Below are 14,443 nucleotides of genomic sequence, written 5' to 3' on the forward strand. Positions count from 1 at the left end.
CTTTATTTTAATATAGCCCACCTCCCATTGTGTTAACCAATTAGAAATGATTGCTGTTTGATGGACCACCTCTTGTCCAAAAGCATAAGAACCTAAACAAGTAGCCATGCAGTCTTTTTTAGACAGAATGAGAAGATAAGGAGCCTTTTTTGTTCAACCATCTGCTGACCGTGATTGATAAAATTAATTATAATTTACCCCAAAACTTTGTCTCTCAAAATTATTTTAATCACCACACAATTATAAAACAATCATTTTTGTGCATGTCAAACAACTGAGAAAAGCCTTAATTTAAAAAATAAAATGCTGTTTATTTGGCTTTATAAAAATATAAATTAATTTTATACCATCTGGCTAAAGCGTATGTAAACTATTATTTTACAGTACTGAGTATCTTCAAGAACAGCATTTCATTGATGAAAATAAATTTTACTCTGAAAATCTGTCCTCTCAGCCTGTGTTATCATATATATATATATATATATATATATATATATATATATATATGAGAGAGAGAGAGAGAGAGAGAGAGAGAGAGAGAGAGCGCTCGCGCATGAACGAGCACTGCTTTAGCAGTTCCCTACAGAAGACAAGCAACATTTCAACAGCTGTCTCATCTACAATTGATGAGCTAGCTACAGGTAAACAATTTAAAATCCACTCTATAATTTAGCTTTATATTTCCTCTAATGTGTAACAGTTTCAGGTCAGGAAGTCTGCTCCAAGGGGCAAACTAGAATCTTTGTCCATAAAGATGCTGGGCCTCTATACAGAAATGATTTACATTAGGGCTTTCAATCTGCTGAAGAGGCATGGCCCTACAATTAAGGCAGATATAGCCAACCTGTGGAAAGAGGTATTCAATACCTTGTTCAAGTTTCCTAAAGAACAAAGGCCAGATCAGAAGATCTGATATCCAAAAGCCAAGGCAACCCAACCCAGGCTGTAAGCAACTGAGTACTACCAATATGTTTTCTCTTGTAGTGTGGATACAAGCAGTACTGACAATGAAGCTTCAAAGCTCTGGTTGGGGGAGGCTGGCAAGAGGGAGGCAGCTTAAGAACTGTTCTCATCAGTGCTTTGATCTGTTCTTAAACATGCAGGCCTCACTCCAGCTAAGGATGTTCAAACAAGACTGTGTCATTTTTGCTTTATAAAGACTATTAGTACCAACCTAGCACTTAAGACTTTAGATGGAGTGAATGAATGAATGAATGAATGAATGATTTAGCCTTAATACCCATTCAGAAGCCTCCATTTCCAGGAAACACCAGCTCTTTTTTCAGATCTTTCAGGAAAGATCAACAGTGCATACCTGGATTTTCTGTTTGTGTGCATGAACGTACCCACACACAATGCATAAGAGAAGTTACATTTGACCACCCCTTCAAAACGGGCAAATTCAGTTTAAAAGTGCAACAACAAAGGCCATTCTATACAGTAAGAGCACAGTTCCCATCCCTTCCTCCAAGCCCCCTGACCTTTCCTGAGGAACATATTAGCCTACTGACTAAAACGGCCCCTCTAGCACAGGAAATAAAACTTTCACTCAGTGCTGCCCAAGTGAGTCCAGAGGTTCTCCCTTGGCTTAGTCTGCAGAGGAACCCAAGAGCATTCACAAGACTATCTTCATTGGTTCAGTCTGAGTGCGGCTGCCCAGGCATCACTACTGGGGAGTGTAGGAATGACCCATCCTTGAGGGACTGAGGTTGCTTCAGGATGATCTGCTGGCACCAAATACTGATCCCATTCATGCCTTTAGAAAAACATTTTGAAACAAAAGCTTACTTCAGTTTTATTTTAGCAAAACATTACATTATTTTTGTTACAACATCAAACCTATCTTGTTCTAAAATTTATGTCTTAAATGTAAACCGAAAGGAAAACAATCTTTATTCTTTTTTTTTTGTATCTACAAATGCTATCAACTGATTAAACTCCTGATTAAAATATGGAAAGTTATTTTTGGAGATTCGGAATTGTATCCAAACATCTATTTTTTTGTCCTCCAAAATAAAGTAAGTGATTCTCTTTATTAGGGAAAACACTAACTTCTTAAAGAATCACAAAATGTGAGAGATGGAAAGGATCTCAAAGTTATCTACAATCCAACTCCCTAATTTTATAGATCAGAACCCTGAGACCCAGGAAGGCTAAGTGACTTGCCTTAGGTTATGAGGATTATAGATAATAGAATCAAGATTCCATTCTCTAAAATCACTGTCTTTTATGTCACACAATTTAACTCCATTTCAGAGATGAGGAAAATGGATTCAGTGATTTGATCAAGGTCACACAGAGAGGAAAAGATGAAAACCAGAGTTCCTGCTCTCTGGACCTAAATTTCAAACAAAGACTTAAGTCTGGTGAAGATTTTGTGAGATTAATTGTACAAAAGATTATATTTCTTGTTGATAAGTTTATTTTGCATCAGCATGAAGAACTGTAAAATATAAACAAACCAAAAAAAACCCAACCGATGCTATTACTTGAAATCAGTATATAAGCCTGGCAAAAAGGAAAAATAAACCTTCCCTTTTCCAGCAAATATTCTCCAAGATCCCAATTACAAGAGGAAGTGCAAAAATAAGGAAGGTCCCACATGTTCGGTATGGATCCGACCAGAACTGGGGTGCTGTCTTCCCAGGGGGAGGGGGGAACAAGATGGTGAAGAAAGAGAAGACCACGCCCCAAGATAGATCAAAAAATCTAGGGATGTCTAACCTAAAGAAAAGATTCTGGGTGTGTGGACAGGAAGAAAAGAGGTCTTCAACTACTTTATGGGCCATCCTGTGGAAGAGGGAGTAGACATTTCTTCTTAGCCCTAGAAGGCAAGGCTTGGAGCACCAGGTAGAAATCACAAAGGCAGGTTTGGCTTGGTATCAAGAAAATCTTCCTAACATAGTTATCCAAAAGTGGAATGGGCTGCTTTGGCAGGTGAAGGGTTCCCCTTCATTAGAAGTCTCTGACTGGAAAATAGATGGTCCCTGATCAGGTATATTATAAAGGGGATTCCTGTTCAGAAATAGGTTGCATTAGACAGCTTGTGGGATACCTTCCACCTCTGAACTTTTGTGATAAAAGTCAGAAGACCCAGGATCTTAGACTAGGCTCCGCCACTAACTAGCTATGTGACTGGACCTCTTTTGTCATCTATATAATTAAAGAGTTGGACCAAATTCTCTCTTGTCCCTTCTTAGCCTTACAAAAATAATAGCACTAAGATTCTGATTCTAAAATTATATTTTCTAAGTAACATGACATAGGGCTTGAATAACTTGACAAATCAATATAACTCTACTATGTACCATGAACAGTTTCTTATTGATTTACTGGAAAGAGAGCTTAGCATGATTACAACTAACTTAATGCTCTTACCTGATCTGAATGAGAGCTGGTAAGGAATGTTCTGCCTGTAGATAATACTGCCTGAAGGGCTGCAGGAGGTGAGTAAGTGGGAATTCATCTGAAAAAGAAAAATCACATCTAGCTACAACTTAAGCTTTGGTATGTTCAGAGTAACTTAGAAAACTATGTTTAGCAAAGTACATTGACAGTTTATTACTGTGATGATTTGACATATTTTTATATAGTTAATCACCTTATTCCAATTCTTATTATTTAAGACTGCAGAAATAGTTTACTGCCTACCAGCTTTCTAACTCAATTTCAAGTTACCCATAATAAGAAGCATCATCAATATTCTTCACCTTTTTTTTGTGTCCTTGGCCCCTTTGGCAATCTGGTGGAGCCCATGGACGCCTGCTCAGAATCATGCTGTTTTTTAAAAAAAATCATGATGGAAGGAAATACTAAATTTTAGTTTGTCTCTAGAGACCCTGGCTTAATAACTCCTGATATAAGAATTCCATTAATTTCTTTTACAGTTACAGAACATACCTGGACCCCCAAATAACTTGGAATTTATTTCTTGTTTCTGATGTAAAATCTTCTCTTTTTCTTTTTTCTGTTTCCTTTCTAATTCTCTTTTTCTCTCTTCTTCTTGTTCTCCTTCCAACATAACTCTTAGTGCCCTTTCTTCAGCTTCATACAGTTCAGTGCGCTTTTTGATTAATTTCCTCAGTCTCTCTACATGATGTTCAAAAGCTTCGTCTGCTGAGGCAGGTGGACAAACTCCTGCAAAGAAAAAGCCAAATAACATTTTAGATACATGTATCTAAATATTTGCTCTAAGTAGCAAAACCTTTTATGAAGTCACCACAAAATCCCAGCTACAAATATGAAAACGATCCCACAGCTTAGCTGCTGGCATCTCTCAAAGTCCTCACTATACCCAAATGTGGACTAGAACAAAGATTATGGAAAATGCTCTGATGGTATTTAGTGAAAAATCACAAAATTGATCACACTTTTTGACAAATTAAATTGCTAGGACTTTTTCCTTAAAAAAAAAAAAATCACAAAAATGGGGGGAGTATCTCTTTGTACAAGAAAATATTTGTAACTGCAACTGAAAACAACTTTTACATTCAATGATTAAGGAATGACTGAATTATAGTATTATAACGTAATGATATTAAGGTGCTGTTCAAAGGATGAATATAAGGAAATATGGATAGAGCCACGTGAAACAATCCAAAATGAGAGCAGCAAAACCAGAAATAGACACACACACACAAACTGACAACAACTATTTGTGTGTTTATGTATATACACAGACACACACAGACACACAGACACACACACATATATATGCATACATAGAGAGAGAAGGGGAGGTGGGGAGGGAGAAAGAATGAGTGAGAAAACCAAGGCAACAGTAATGGAACTCCAAGCAGTGTTGGCAAAGGATACTGCAAACATATTTTTATCAGGTTTAGCCCTGATTCTTTGCTTCTCTTTTGATGGTCATTATGTTTATAATAAAATTTTAAAACCATACCTCTCATGGGGAACATTGTGTAAAATGCTGGACTTACTTGTTGACATGTTAGTTCTTTTGCTGAACTGCAAAAACCCTTATTTGGCTCCTTATTAAATCACTGACTGGCTTCATATAATGGCCTGCTGGTAGGTCTCACTTTATCTCAGACAGTCCCCTATCTAATCTACCTCACATTAAACTTCTGGGCTAATCATTTTTGTTTGTTTGAAAGAATAAATATGTTTTAAAGAGAAATATGAGATTTTAGTGATAGGGGCTTTTTTGGTTAAAAAACAAAAACAAGGGGCAGCTAGGTGGCACAGTTAAATTGAAAATTTAACAGTCAACTTGGTCCCAGCTGGCTCCAATCACACCTCTGGATGTAAATTTGCTAAGTTACCTTTCCTAGCAGCAGCCTCTTTTCTCAGTTTCCTCAGTTTCTCTAAAGCTCGAAGAATATCCACCATTCTCTTGGTATCTGCTTGCTTTTTCCTCACTTCAGATAATACACCATCAGCAGCAACTTTGAGTTCTTGTTCCTGTTGGGAAAACACAAATCACCAAGCTCCATCTTCAAGGTCAATTTTATAGTAACTCTCTAGAAAGTGTAATTTTAAAGGTGGCAATAGAATCTTCCTGCCACCCCTAATTTCCCTTTTTAAGCAGTGTCCTGAAACATCACAGGTAATAATACCTATTGGATTATTGGGGGGAAAGAATAAGCTAATATCAACCTGTACTATTTCGTAACCTTCACTTAACTGGACCAGGCCTCAGTTTCCTAATCTGTGAAATGAAGCTGGGTTAAATGAATTCTAAGGTCCCTTCCAGCCCTAGATTTATGGTCTTTTGAGTTATGTGACAAATGATGTCATTGCACTGAGGAAATAGGAGTTTTGACTATGAGATGGTGGGAGGAGGGGGTAAAAGGAAGAAAGGAAGGGGCAAAAGACTTTGAAGGGGAGGGGGCAATGCCTAGGCAACCAGGGGACATATGCACACTAACAAATATAATATAGGCAGATCTGTGGGGCAGTAGAGTGCTGAGCCTGGAACTGGGAAGATCTGAGTTCAAATCCAGACTCAGACATTTTCTAGATGTGCGTCTCTGTCACCTAATTTCTGTCTGCCTCAGCACTCTAGTCTAAGAAATAGGGATAATAACAGAACCTCCTTCCCAGGGTTGTTGTGAAGATCAAGTGAGATAATAATCAAAAAAGTCCCTTGGTATGTAGGAAGCTACATAAATGTTAGCTATTATAATTGTAAGATGGAGAGATGAGGTAATGACCACAGAACATAGAAAAAAATGGGAAGGCCATTTTTCTTTTTCTTTCTTGAAAGAACATTTCCAGTCCTGCCTAGATCTCACGAGGAATTTGGATGAAACTCTGAATGTTGCTCTACCTTTGCTTGTCCTACAAGCAGGGCCGTGTCTAGTATTTACTCTAAAGGGGCAAGTGTATTAGGGAGTGGGGGTTAACACTTCCAGGCTGAGGACCCCAAGTTTAAGATGCGGAAGGACCCCGCAAAAGGGCCAATGTGGTCCAACTTCATTTTACAAACGAGGCCACCGAGGCCCGGGGAGCTCAAGAGAGGAGCAGAGGCTGGCCATGACCCCGGCCGGGACCTCGGCCCCCAGGCTTACCCGGGCCTTCTCCTCCACTTCTTGCACGCACTTGTTCCTCCAGCGGTCGATCTCCTCCTCGCGCTCGGCCGCCAGGGCCTGGGCCGTCTCGCGCTCGGCCTCGCGCTCGCGGGCCCTCTCCCGGAGCCGCTGCCGCCGCCGCCGGACACGCTCCAGCTTCCGCCGCGCCGCGCCCACGTAGGCGGGCTGGCCGAGCGGCTCTAGGGCCCCGCGCAGCTGCTCCCGCAGCGGGGCCGCCTGTTGATGCAGCCGCTCCCAGGCCTCCCCGTCGGCCTCGGCTTCGCGCAGAGCCCGGCACAGGCCGCGCAGCCGGCTCACCAGGCGCAGGGCTCCGCGCAGCCGCCCCCGGAGCTCGCCGAGGCTGGGGCCGGAAGGAGCAGCTGTCGCCCCCGCTTCCCCAGCCACCGGCGGGCCGTTCGCTCGCCGTGGGGCTGCGAAGACGGCCTCCAGCCACTGGCGGTCCCGCTGGCGCTGGAGGGCCGCGTCCCCGAGCCCGTCGGGTGGCGGAGCCTCTGCCCAGCGCTGGGCCCACGGAGGGGCCGGGGAAGGTGGAGGAAGCCGCTCTCCGCCCTCGAGCCCCGGGAAGGGCCTACACTGTGGGGGAGGAGGCGGTGGCGGGATGGGGGGCGGCGGGATCGGCGGCGGCAGGAAGGGGCCCGCGCTAGGGCCTGGGGTCCCCAGGAAGGGGCCCAGCCGCGGAGGTAGCGGTGGAGGCGGAAAGGCTTGGGGAGGCGGGGGAGGCCCGAAGGGAAGGCATCGGAACGGAGCGGGAGGGGGAGGAGGTGGCGGTGGCGGCGGGACCGGACAGGCGGGGGCAAAGCGGCCGGGGAAAGGCGGCAGAGCCATGGAGGTGTTAGCCCTACCGCCCAAGCGGTCCGGGAGGAAGTACTAGATACCCGGAAGAAGCTCCGAGCTGTTCCTAGGGCGACTCTTCCGGATGTGACATTTAAGCTTAACGAGGTGACAACCCCGCCCCAAAAGCCTATGAGCCAATGAATGCGACCTTGTTTTTGCTAGCCCCTCCCCGAAAACGCTGTCCTTTCGCCCAGGGTGCTGGGGAGATTTCAGAACCTGAGTTGGACGCCGAAAGAAATGACAAGCTTCCGGAGGCGACGAGTTCAGCCGCAAGACTCTCCAAAGTGAATGCTTTGGGGGCCCCGGTTTTGCACTAAAGGAACATAGTTGTTTCTACTATATTTCATTAAAGTACTCCTACTCGCAGTCCGAGGCTGTCTCCTCCCCGGACCCGACCGCCCCAGCCTGTAACTACCAGGTGCTTGTTGTTCACTTTATTTCATGGAGATGACAAGATGACAGCGTTTCATTAATAGCTTCGTTTTATTCAAATGCCAAAACATAAGTTCCAAGGTACAAATTGTAGTTACACTGCATTTGTGTTTGATTTAAAAACATCGATCACAACGTTATAAACAACTTCCAAAACTAAATGCAAGTTGTTTTATTGTTGTCGCTATGTCTCCCGGTCCATTTCTGGAGAATTATCCTCAAAAGAATTAAAATCTACTTTTTCCCCATTCTTCAAAAAGGAAAATTATACAATTAAAAGGAAAGTAATGAATGAAGTTACAACACGGTATCAAGGACTTCCTGAAAGTAACTTTAACCATTACTGGGGAGACTAAGTAGGATTCTTGTTCCTGCTCTTTGCTACACAAACCTGACTAGGTGAATGTGCATCTGTACCTATCCCATCCATAGATAAATATATCACAACTCTCCTATTATCTAAGTCATGTAAAGCCCACATTGAATTAGCTCTTCAGTACAAGATAAGGGCTTGTAATTAAACTGTTAGAGCTTAATGTTTTTTCTTCCTGACAAAGTGCATGAGGAAAATTCTCATCTTTAGTAAGCAGGCTAAACAATGAAAATAAATGAAAGTTTAAATCAGTGTTAAATTCAATTTTCAAAAAAAAGTTGAACTAGATGAATAACAATAAAACCTGGAGGAACATCTTATCAGGAAGGGAAAAAAACTGAAAAGGTAGCTGGAGATTTTGATATTAAAAAAAATCAATAAAAAATCCTTTACTAGTTTCCTAAGCTTTCTACTAAAGGACCATTTTCCCCCTACAAGTCCTCCAAGGGATTCAGTTTTGTTCCTTTTTGTTTTGCAGCAAGTCCCAAATCAATGATGACCAAGAAAAAGATGTACAACAAATAAGAGCAAATAACTTAGAAGTCATTTTTTGTATGAACAAATTCACTACTGATTACAGAAAAAAATATACATTTTCTTTCTCTGATGTTTTAACTTTATAAGGAAATAGGAGGTTGGACAAATATCCAGCACCAAAAAACTGATGCACACTAGCTCTTTAGGTAATTGCACAATATTAAAAGTATTTTACTTAAAATTTAAATATACCTACATGCTGTATTCCTCATTTGTTTTTCCTGTGAGAAATTTACCGAGATTCCAATTCCATCTGCTTTTCCATTGCATTGAAGTGCATCTCAATCTCAAATCAGATTGGCTAAAAGCAAACTGCCTTTTATATGGAAATCAATTGGTAAGTTGGTGTCATGAATTAGCAAAGCTGCCTAAGAAATAACAAAACATCAAAATTCAGTTCTCTTGGGCATTTTTCCATTACTAATGTGTTACCATAAGTAGCCATTTCAATTTCAAATGTGAATAAAAAGTCTGATCTCTTCAGGAAACAAATGTGGGTGAAAAAAGTTGAACTAATGGTATATCAATATTCCATTTTTAAGGAAATTTATTTTCCCATTTGTAGAGTAACATTATTGTAAAATTCATTAGTTACTGGCAACACCTGCATTGCTTAATATAACTCTTCAGAATTTTGTTAAAGCATATTTTAAAAAACTGAACCAAAAAAATGTACATTTTATTTTTGAACATTGTGCCATTAAAGTCCACATAATGTCCACTGCATAAAATCAATGTGATGTTACAATAACATACATGATCTGATTCTTATCCTATAGGCTTCTGACCATGTATAATATCCAGGATAGATCCAATGCCTTTAATGTCAGACTGTAAAGCCAGTTACGATCTTAAAACAAAAGGGAGAAATTTCTATGGGATATAGGTTTAACAGTTTTTAACTGTTTGCAGCATCTGCTTGCCGAGGCCACCCTTCCTCTTCAACTCCAGAGTCATACTCCTCTTCAGATGATTCTTTAGTTGGAGCCCTATGATGAAAAGCAAGAATTTTTTTTAAAACAGCAATAGAAAAGTCTGTATACATCTAAGTGTGTCTTTCTAAATACAAATAAATTCAAATCAACATGTCAGTGTTTTATAGCTGAAAAAACCTCAAATTAATTTTAACATAACTAATATTTATCAAACATATTCCCCACACCTTTAATACTATAACTAGTGAACGCTATGAAATGCTCATTTATGATATTCATCTCTGGCCTGGACTAGTGGAATAGTTTCCATTTAATTGTTTTGCAGTTGCTTTTCTTTCTAATCCATTCTCCAAATAACTGCCTAAGTAATATTCTAAAGCATGGGTTTAGCAATGTAAAATTTACTCAAGAAGTGTTGCTGGGTCCCTAATGTCTCTGGGATAAAAGAAATTCTTTTATCTGGCGGTTAAAGCTCTTCCCATTCTGACTTCCAAGCTATCTTCCCAAGCCAATTCCATATTACTTCACCATACCCTCTTTTACATTCCAGAAAATTAGCTCACATGCCAATTCACATACTCAACACTATATCCCCTGACTCTTGGTCTTTGCATGAACTGTTCTGAATGCTCTCCCTCCTCACTTCTGCCTCTTGGAATCTTGAGTTGACTTCAAAAGCCTTTCTCTCCTATGAAGATGTTAATACCCTCCCCGAGAAAACACTTTATATTTACTTTGCACATGTTTTGTATTGAATTAATTATCTATTTGTATGTTCTACCTCCCACCCTAGTAGAATGTAAGCAAACTGAGGACAGGAACCTATTAATTTTTGTCTTTGTATCTCCCCAGTGCTTTTTAAAACATTTGTTGAATGAAAACTAGAGAGAACAATTAATCCATGCCACCTCATCCTACACACCTGTAGTCCATAAATCACCTCTAAGTCCTCCACAGGGGTCCACCTAAGATGCCAAAGGCTTTTCTTTAGATCTCTCTACCCATGAAGAATGCAGGTTTATCCTTTACTCTACCTACATAGCATTGCTGTATCACAGATTTAAGAGCTGGAAGCAACTTTAAAGAATACCTAGGTTCGGGGCAGCTAGGTGGTGCAGTGGATAGAGCACCGGCCCTGGAATCAGGAGGACCTGAGTTCAAATCTGGCCTCAGACACTTGACACTTACTAGCTGTGTGACCCTGGGCAAGTCACTTAACCCCAATTGCCTCACTAAAAAAAAAAAAAAAATTAAAAAAAAAAAAAAAAGAATACCTAGGTTCAACCCTTTTATTTTAAAAATAAGGAACTGAGTCTCCATCCTGAAGTTTGTTGACTGTGTACTTGGCCTAGTCCATTTGGCTTTTCCCATATTGTTTTCTTTAAAGATTTTTCTACCCTCTTAGATCTTTTCCTCATTTGTCTGTTGTTTTCCTTCTCTTTCATTTTTAGATGCTTTCCTTAAATATTCACCATTAAGTTGGGTGTCTTGCCATCCTCTCTGTAAACTTGCTTTTACCTCCAACATTGGCCAACATCTTATGAACTTCTGAAACTGGTCATATTATGCCACACCCACAGCTTTTACTAATACGTAAAGCCGTGCTGCCCTTAGTTAATACCTCTCCCTTGCTAATGAGTTCAAGTGTTTGCTCGACTAAGGCAGTCTCTAGATTCTTTCAGTCCTCTCATTATAGCAATTTATTTTTACCAGTTATACTTCATTTGGACATGAGTCTGTATTGACTGATCTGTTTCTTTATCCATTTCTCATATTTTGATGTCAAAAGCTAGTTTAAAAAGGTCAATTTTGTACTAACAAGTTCATGGTATGACTATACAACTGATTTTTAAGTCAGTTCCTATATCATCAGTAACTAGTTGTTTTCCAAGTGCTAGGATAGAAACAATTTAATTTTTTCTCATGTTTATTTGGTATTTGCCATGTCAAGTGCCTCTTTATCTTTTTCTTTAAAAGAATATTCAGGAGGGGCAGCTAGGTGGTGCAGTGAATAGAGCACTGGCCCTGGAGTCAGGGGTACCTGAGTTCTAGTCTGGCCTCAGACACTTAACACTTACTAGCTGTGTGACCCTGGGCAAGTCACTTAACCCCCATTGCCCAGCAACAAAACAAAACAAAACAAAACAACCCACAAAACCAAATTTGATTAAAAATCATACAATTCTTTTAAACAAAAACAAATAGAAATCTTATGAAAACAAATGTTGAAAACTATCTCTACATGTAGCCAGAAAATAATAAAATACTTTTATAATTAAAAAAAAAAAACAAAAACAAATAGATAAATGTAAAATTTCTTATGATCAAGCTGAAAAAAATGCCTTGGTCAGCTTGACCCTTTCTCCTTTGTTGGTATTATGAAATATTTGAAAATGTATTTATATATGTGAGTATACATGTACATACATATAAGCATATGTACAAAACCTTGTAGTGTGGAAGATTAATAAGGCAAGGCTTCTGCCTCAGGGAGCTTACAGTCTAGAAAAGGAGAAAAGATATACATTTATCTCCTCCATATTGCGACTTTTCCTATTGTGGTTTTGATATATCATGGGTCAACATAAGGAATTAAATGGGATTTTTTTGAGTTTTGCAGAAGCTGCAGATGACATGTGAAAGCTATCAGATGACACAGAAAAAGTTTAAAAATTCAGACATGCATAAAATATATGTCTGGTATTGTATAATATCAACCCAATTTTTTTGGGGGGGGGGCGGGGGGTAAGGCAATTGGGGTTAAGTGACTTGCCCAGGGTCACACAGCTAGTAAGTGTCAAGTGTCTGAGGCTGTATTTGAACTCAGGTCCTCCTGCCTTTAGGGCCGGTGCTCTATCCACTGCGCCACCTAGCTGCCCCAACAACCCAAATTTTAAAATAAGGTAAATACCCCATAAAAGAAAAAGAAAAAATTCAGACCTGATTCAAAGGGAAGGCCAAAAAAATGTAGGTGGATTTTCAAGATTGTGGGGGCACGGTACCCCTAACCTCCACGATGTGAAAAGGATAACTAGTTATAAGGTAGAATGTGAAAATGCAATAAAAGAGGCATAATACATTCTCTCTCTCTCTCTCTTTTTTTTTTGCAGGACAGTGAGGGTTAAGTGACTTGCCCAGGATCACACAGCTAGGGTCAAGTGTCTGAGGTCGGATTTGAACTCAGGTCCTCCGGAATCCAGGGCCGGTGCTTTATCCACTGTGCCACCTAGCCACCCCCCATAATACATTTTCTAGGGAAAGATTTCATGGCAAAATGTGAAAAGATTAGTAGCAAATGGAGAATTAGAGGGAAAGGAATGTGTGAACAAAGTGTTTGAGAAATGTTCTCTTACTGAGACAAAGTTGGAAAAGGAGATTGGGAAGGACTTGAATGCTTTCGAATTGACTTGTTAGACAACAGATAGACACTGAAGGTTTCTTCAGGTGAGAATTCAGATCTCACATGATCATATTTTTGAGGAAGATTCATCTGACAATATGTAGGACAAGTTAAGGGAGGGTACTAGAAGAAGGATGTACAGTAGGTTACTATAATAATCCAAGTGTTAAGTACATGAAGTCTGAATTAGGATGGTAGTTGTGAAAACAGAGAAAAAGGAACTTATGTGAAGAATATGAAAGTGGAAATAACAGGACTGATGACTAATCAGATGCTGGGTGTGAGGAAGAAAGGGTAAAAAAAAAATGCAGGGGTTTGGAGCCTGGGTGACTGTGAGGGTGGTGTTATCATTTAACAGACATAGCAAGCCAGGAGGAGAAACAAGGTGAAGGCACATAGGAGGCTGATGTGTCCTAGTGAAGCATTCAAAGTGGTAAATATATCCAGTAAGCTTCTCAATATCAGTAAGATTCTCAGGAGAATCATATACTTGGGAGTGTTAACATAGAGATATTGGTATAAAGTGTGGAAAGGGATGTAAATGCCAAGAGAGAGAGGAGAGAAAGAGTCAAAGACAGAAACCTGGAGTACACCAATATTTAAGGGAAGAAAAAAAAAAACCCCAAAAAAGGGGACTGAGGAGCAGCCAGAGAGGTCAAAAGAAAATCAAGGGGGGCAGCTAGGTGGCACAGTGGATAGAGCGCCAGTGCTGGAGTCAGGAGGACCTGAGTTCAAATCTGGCCTCAGACACTTAACCCTTATTAGCTGTGTGACCCTGGGCAAGTCACTTAACCCCAATTGCCTCACTAAAAAAAGAAAGAAAATCAAGGCAGTGAAATTTCCCTGAAACCAAAAAAAGAGTACAATGTAAAAGGAAAAAGGAATAGGCGAAAAGACTGATTACTACAGAAAAGACAAGAAGGAGGAGAGCTGGAATTGGCCAATAGAAATTACTGTTGACTATTGAGAGAACAGTCTTAGTAAAGCTGTTGGGGTAACAGGAGTCACATTAGGGGAAGAAGCAAATGGGGGGTAACAAAGTAGAGCCATCAAGGACAGCCTATTCTTTCAAGAAGTTTGGTGGTCAGGAAGAGAGATATGACAGCTACTTCCAGGAAGTTTCCCCTAACCCCCAAGAGAGGGAAAATTTAATTTTTTTGCAGGAAGTGGGTAGGTAAGGTGCCAGAGGAAAGGAAAAAAATTGAAGATGCAAGAAAAAGAGGAAGGTCTCAGAGGAGAAAGCAGGGTATGAGATATAGGATACAAGTAAAAGAGTTCCTCTGAGGGGGCAGCTAGGTGGCACAGTGGATAAAGCTCTGGCCCTGGATTCAGGAGGACCTGACTTCAAATCCAGCCTCAGACACTTGACACTTACTAG

General features: G+C 40.4%; 2 protein-coding genes across 2 annotated transcripts in view; both read right to left on the reverse strand.

Annotated features, from left to right (window-relative positions):
• Positions 1-307: 307 nt before the first annotated feature.
• On the reverse strand, positions 308-7,854 carry PDCD7 (programmed cell death 7). Its single transcript, XM_043983706.1, has 5 exons — positions 6,534-7,854; positions 5,286-5,424; positions 3,901-4,137; positions 3,379-3,466; positions 308-1,756 (listed from the first exon to the last, which is right to left on the reverse strand). The coding sequence occupies exons 1-5, from the start codon at positions 7,377-7,379 to the stop codon at positions 1,630-1,632; spliced, it is 1,437 nt and encodes a 478-aa protein (XP_043839641.1). The 5' UTR covers positions 7,380-7,854; the 3' UTR covers positions 308-1,629.
• A 3-nt stretch (positions 7,855-7,857) lies between these two features.
• Positions 7,858-14,443, reverse strand: part of CLPX (caseinolytic mitochondrial matrix peptidase chaperone subunit X) — a 50,709-nt gene continuing 44,123 nt past the window's right edge. The window contains exon 14 of the mRNA XM_043983705.1: positions 7,858-9,719. Coding sequence (XP_043839640.1) covers positions 9,629-9,719 — 91 coding nt within the window. The 3' untranslated portion in view covers positions 7,858-9,628. The remainder of the gene's footprint in view (positions 9,720-14,443) is intronic.

Source organism: Dromiciops gliroides, chromosome 2, assembly GCF_019393635.1.
Source record: "Dromiciops gliroides isolate mDroGli1 chromosome 2, mDroGli1.pri, whole genome shotgun sequence".
NCBI classification, from domain to species: domain Eukaryota; kingdom Metazoa; phylum Chordata; class Mammalia; order Microbiotheria; family Microbiotheriidae; genus Dromiciops; species Dromiciops gliroides.

Coding starts and splice junctions, on each gene's coding strand:
- PDCD7 (XM_043983706.1), bottom strand. CDS start 7,379: ATGGCTCTGCCGCCTTTCCCCGGCCGCTTTGCCCCCGCCTGTCCGGTC. Junction 3,467..3,900: donor CAAGTTATTTGGGGGTCCAG/GTATGTTCTGTA, acceptor TTTCTTTTTCAG/ATGAATTCCCACTTACTCAC. Junction 1,757..3,378: donor CCAGCTCTCATTCAGATCAG/GTAAGAGCATTA, acceptor GTTTTTCTAAAG/GCATGAATGGGATCAGTATT.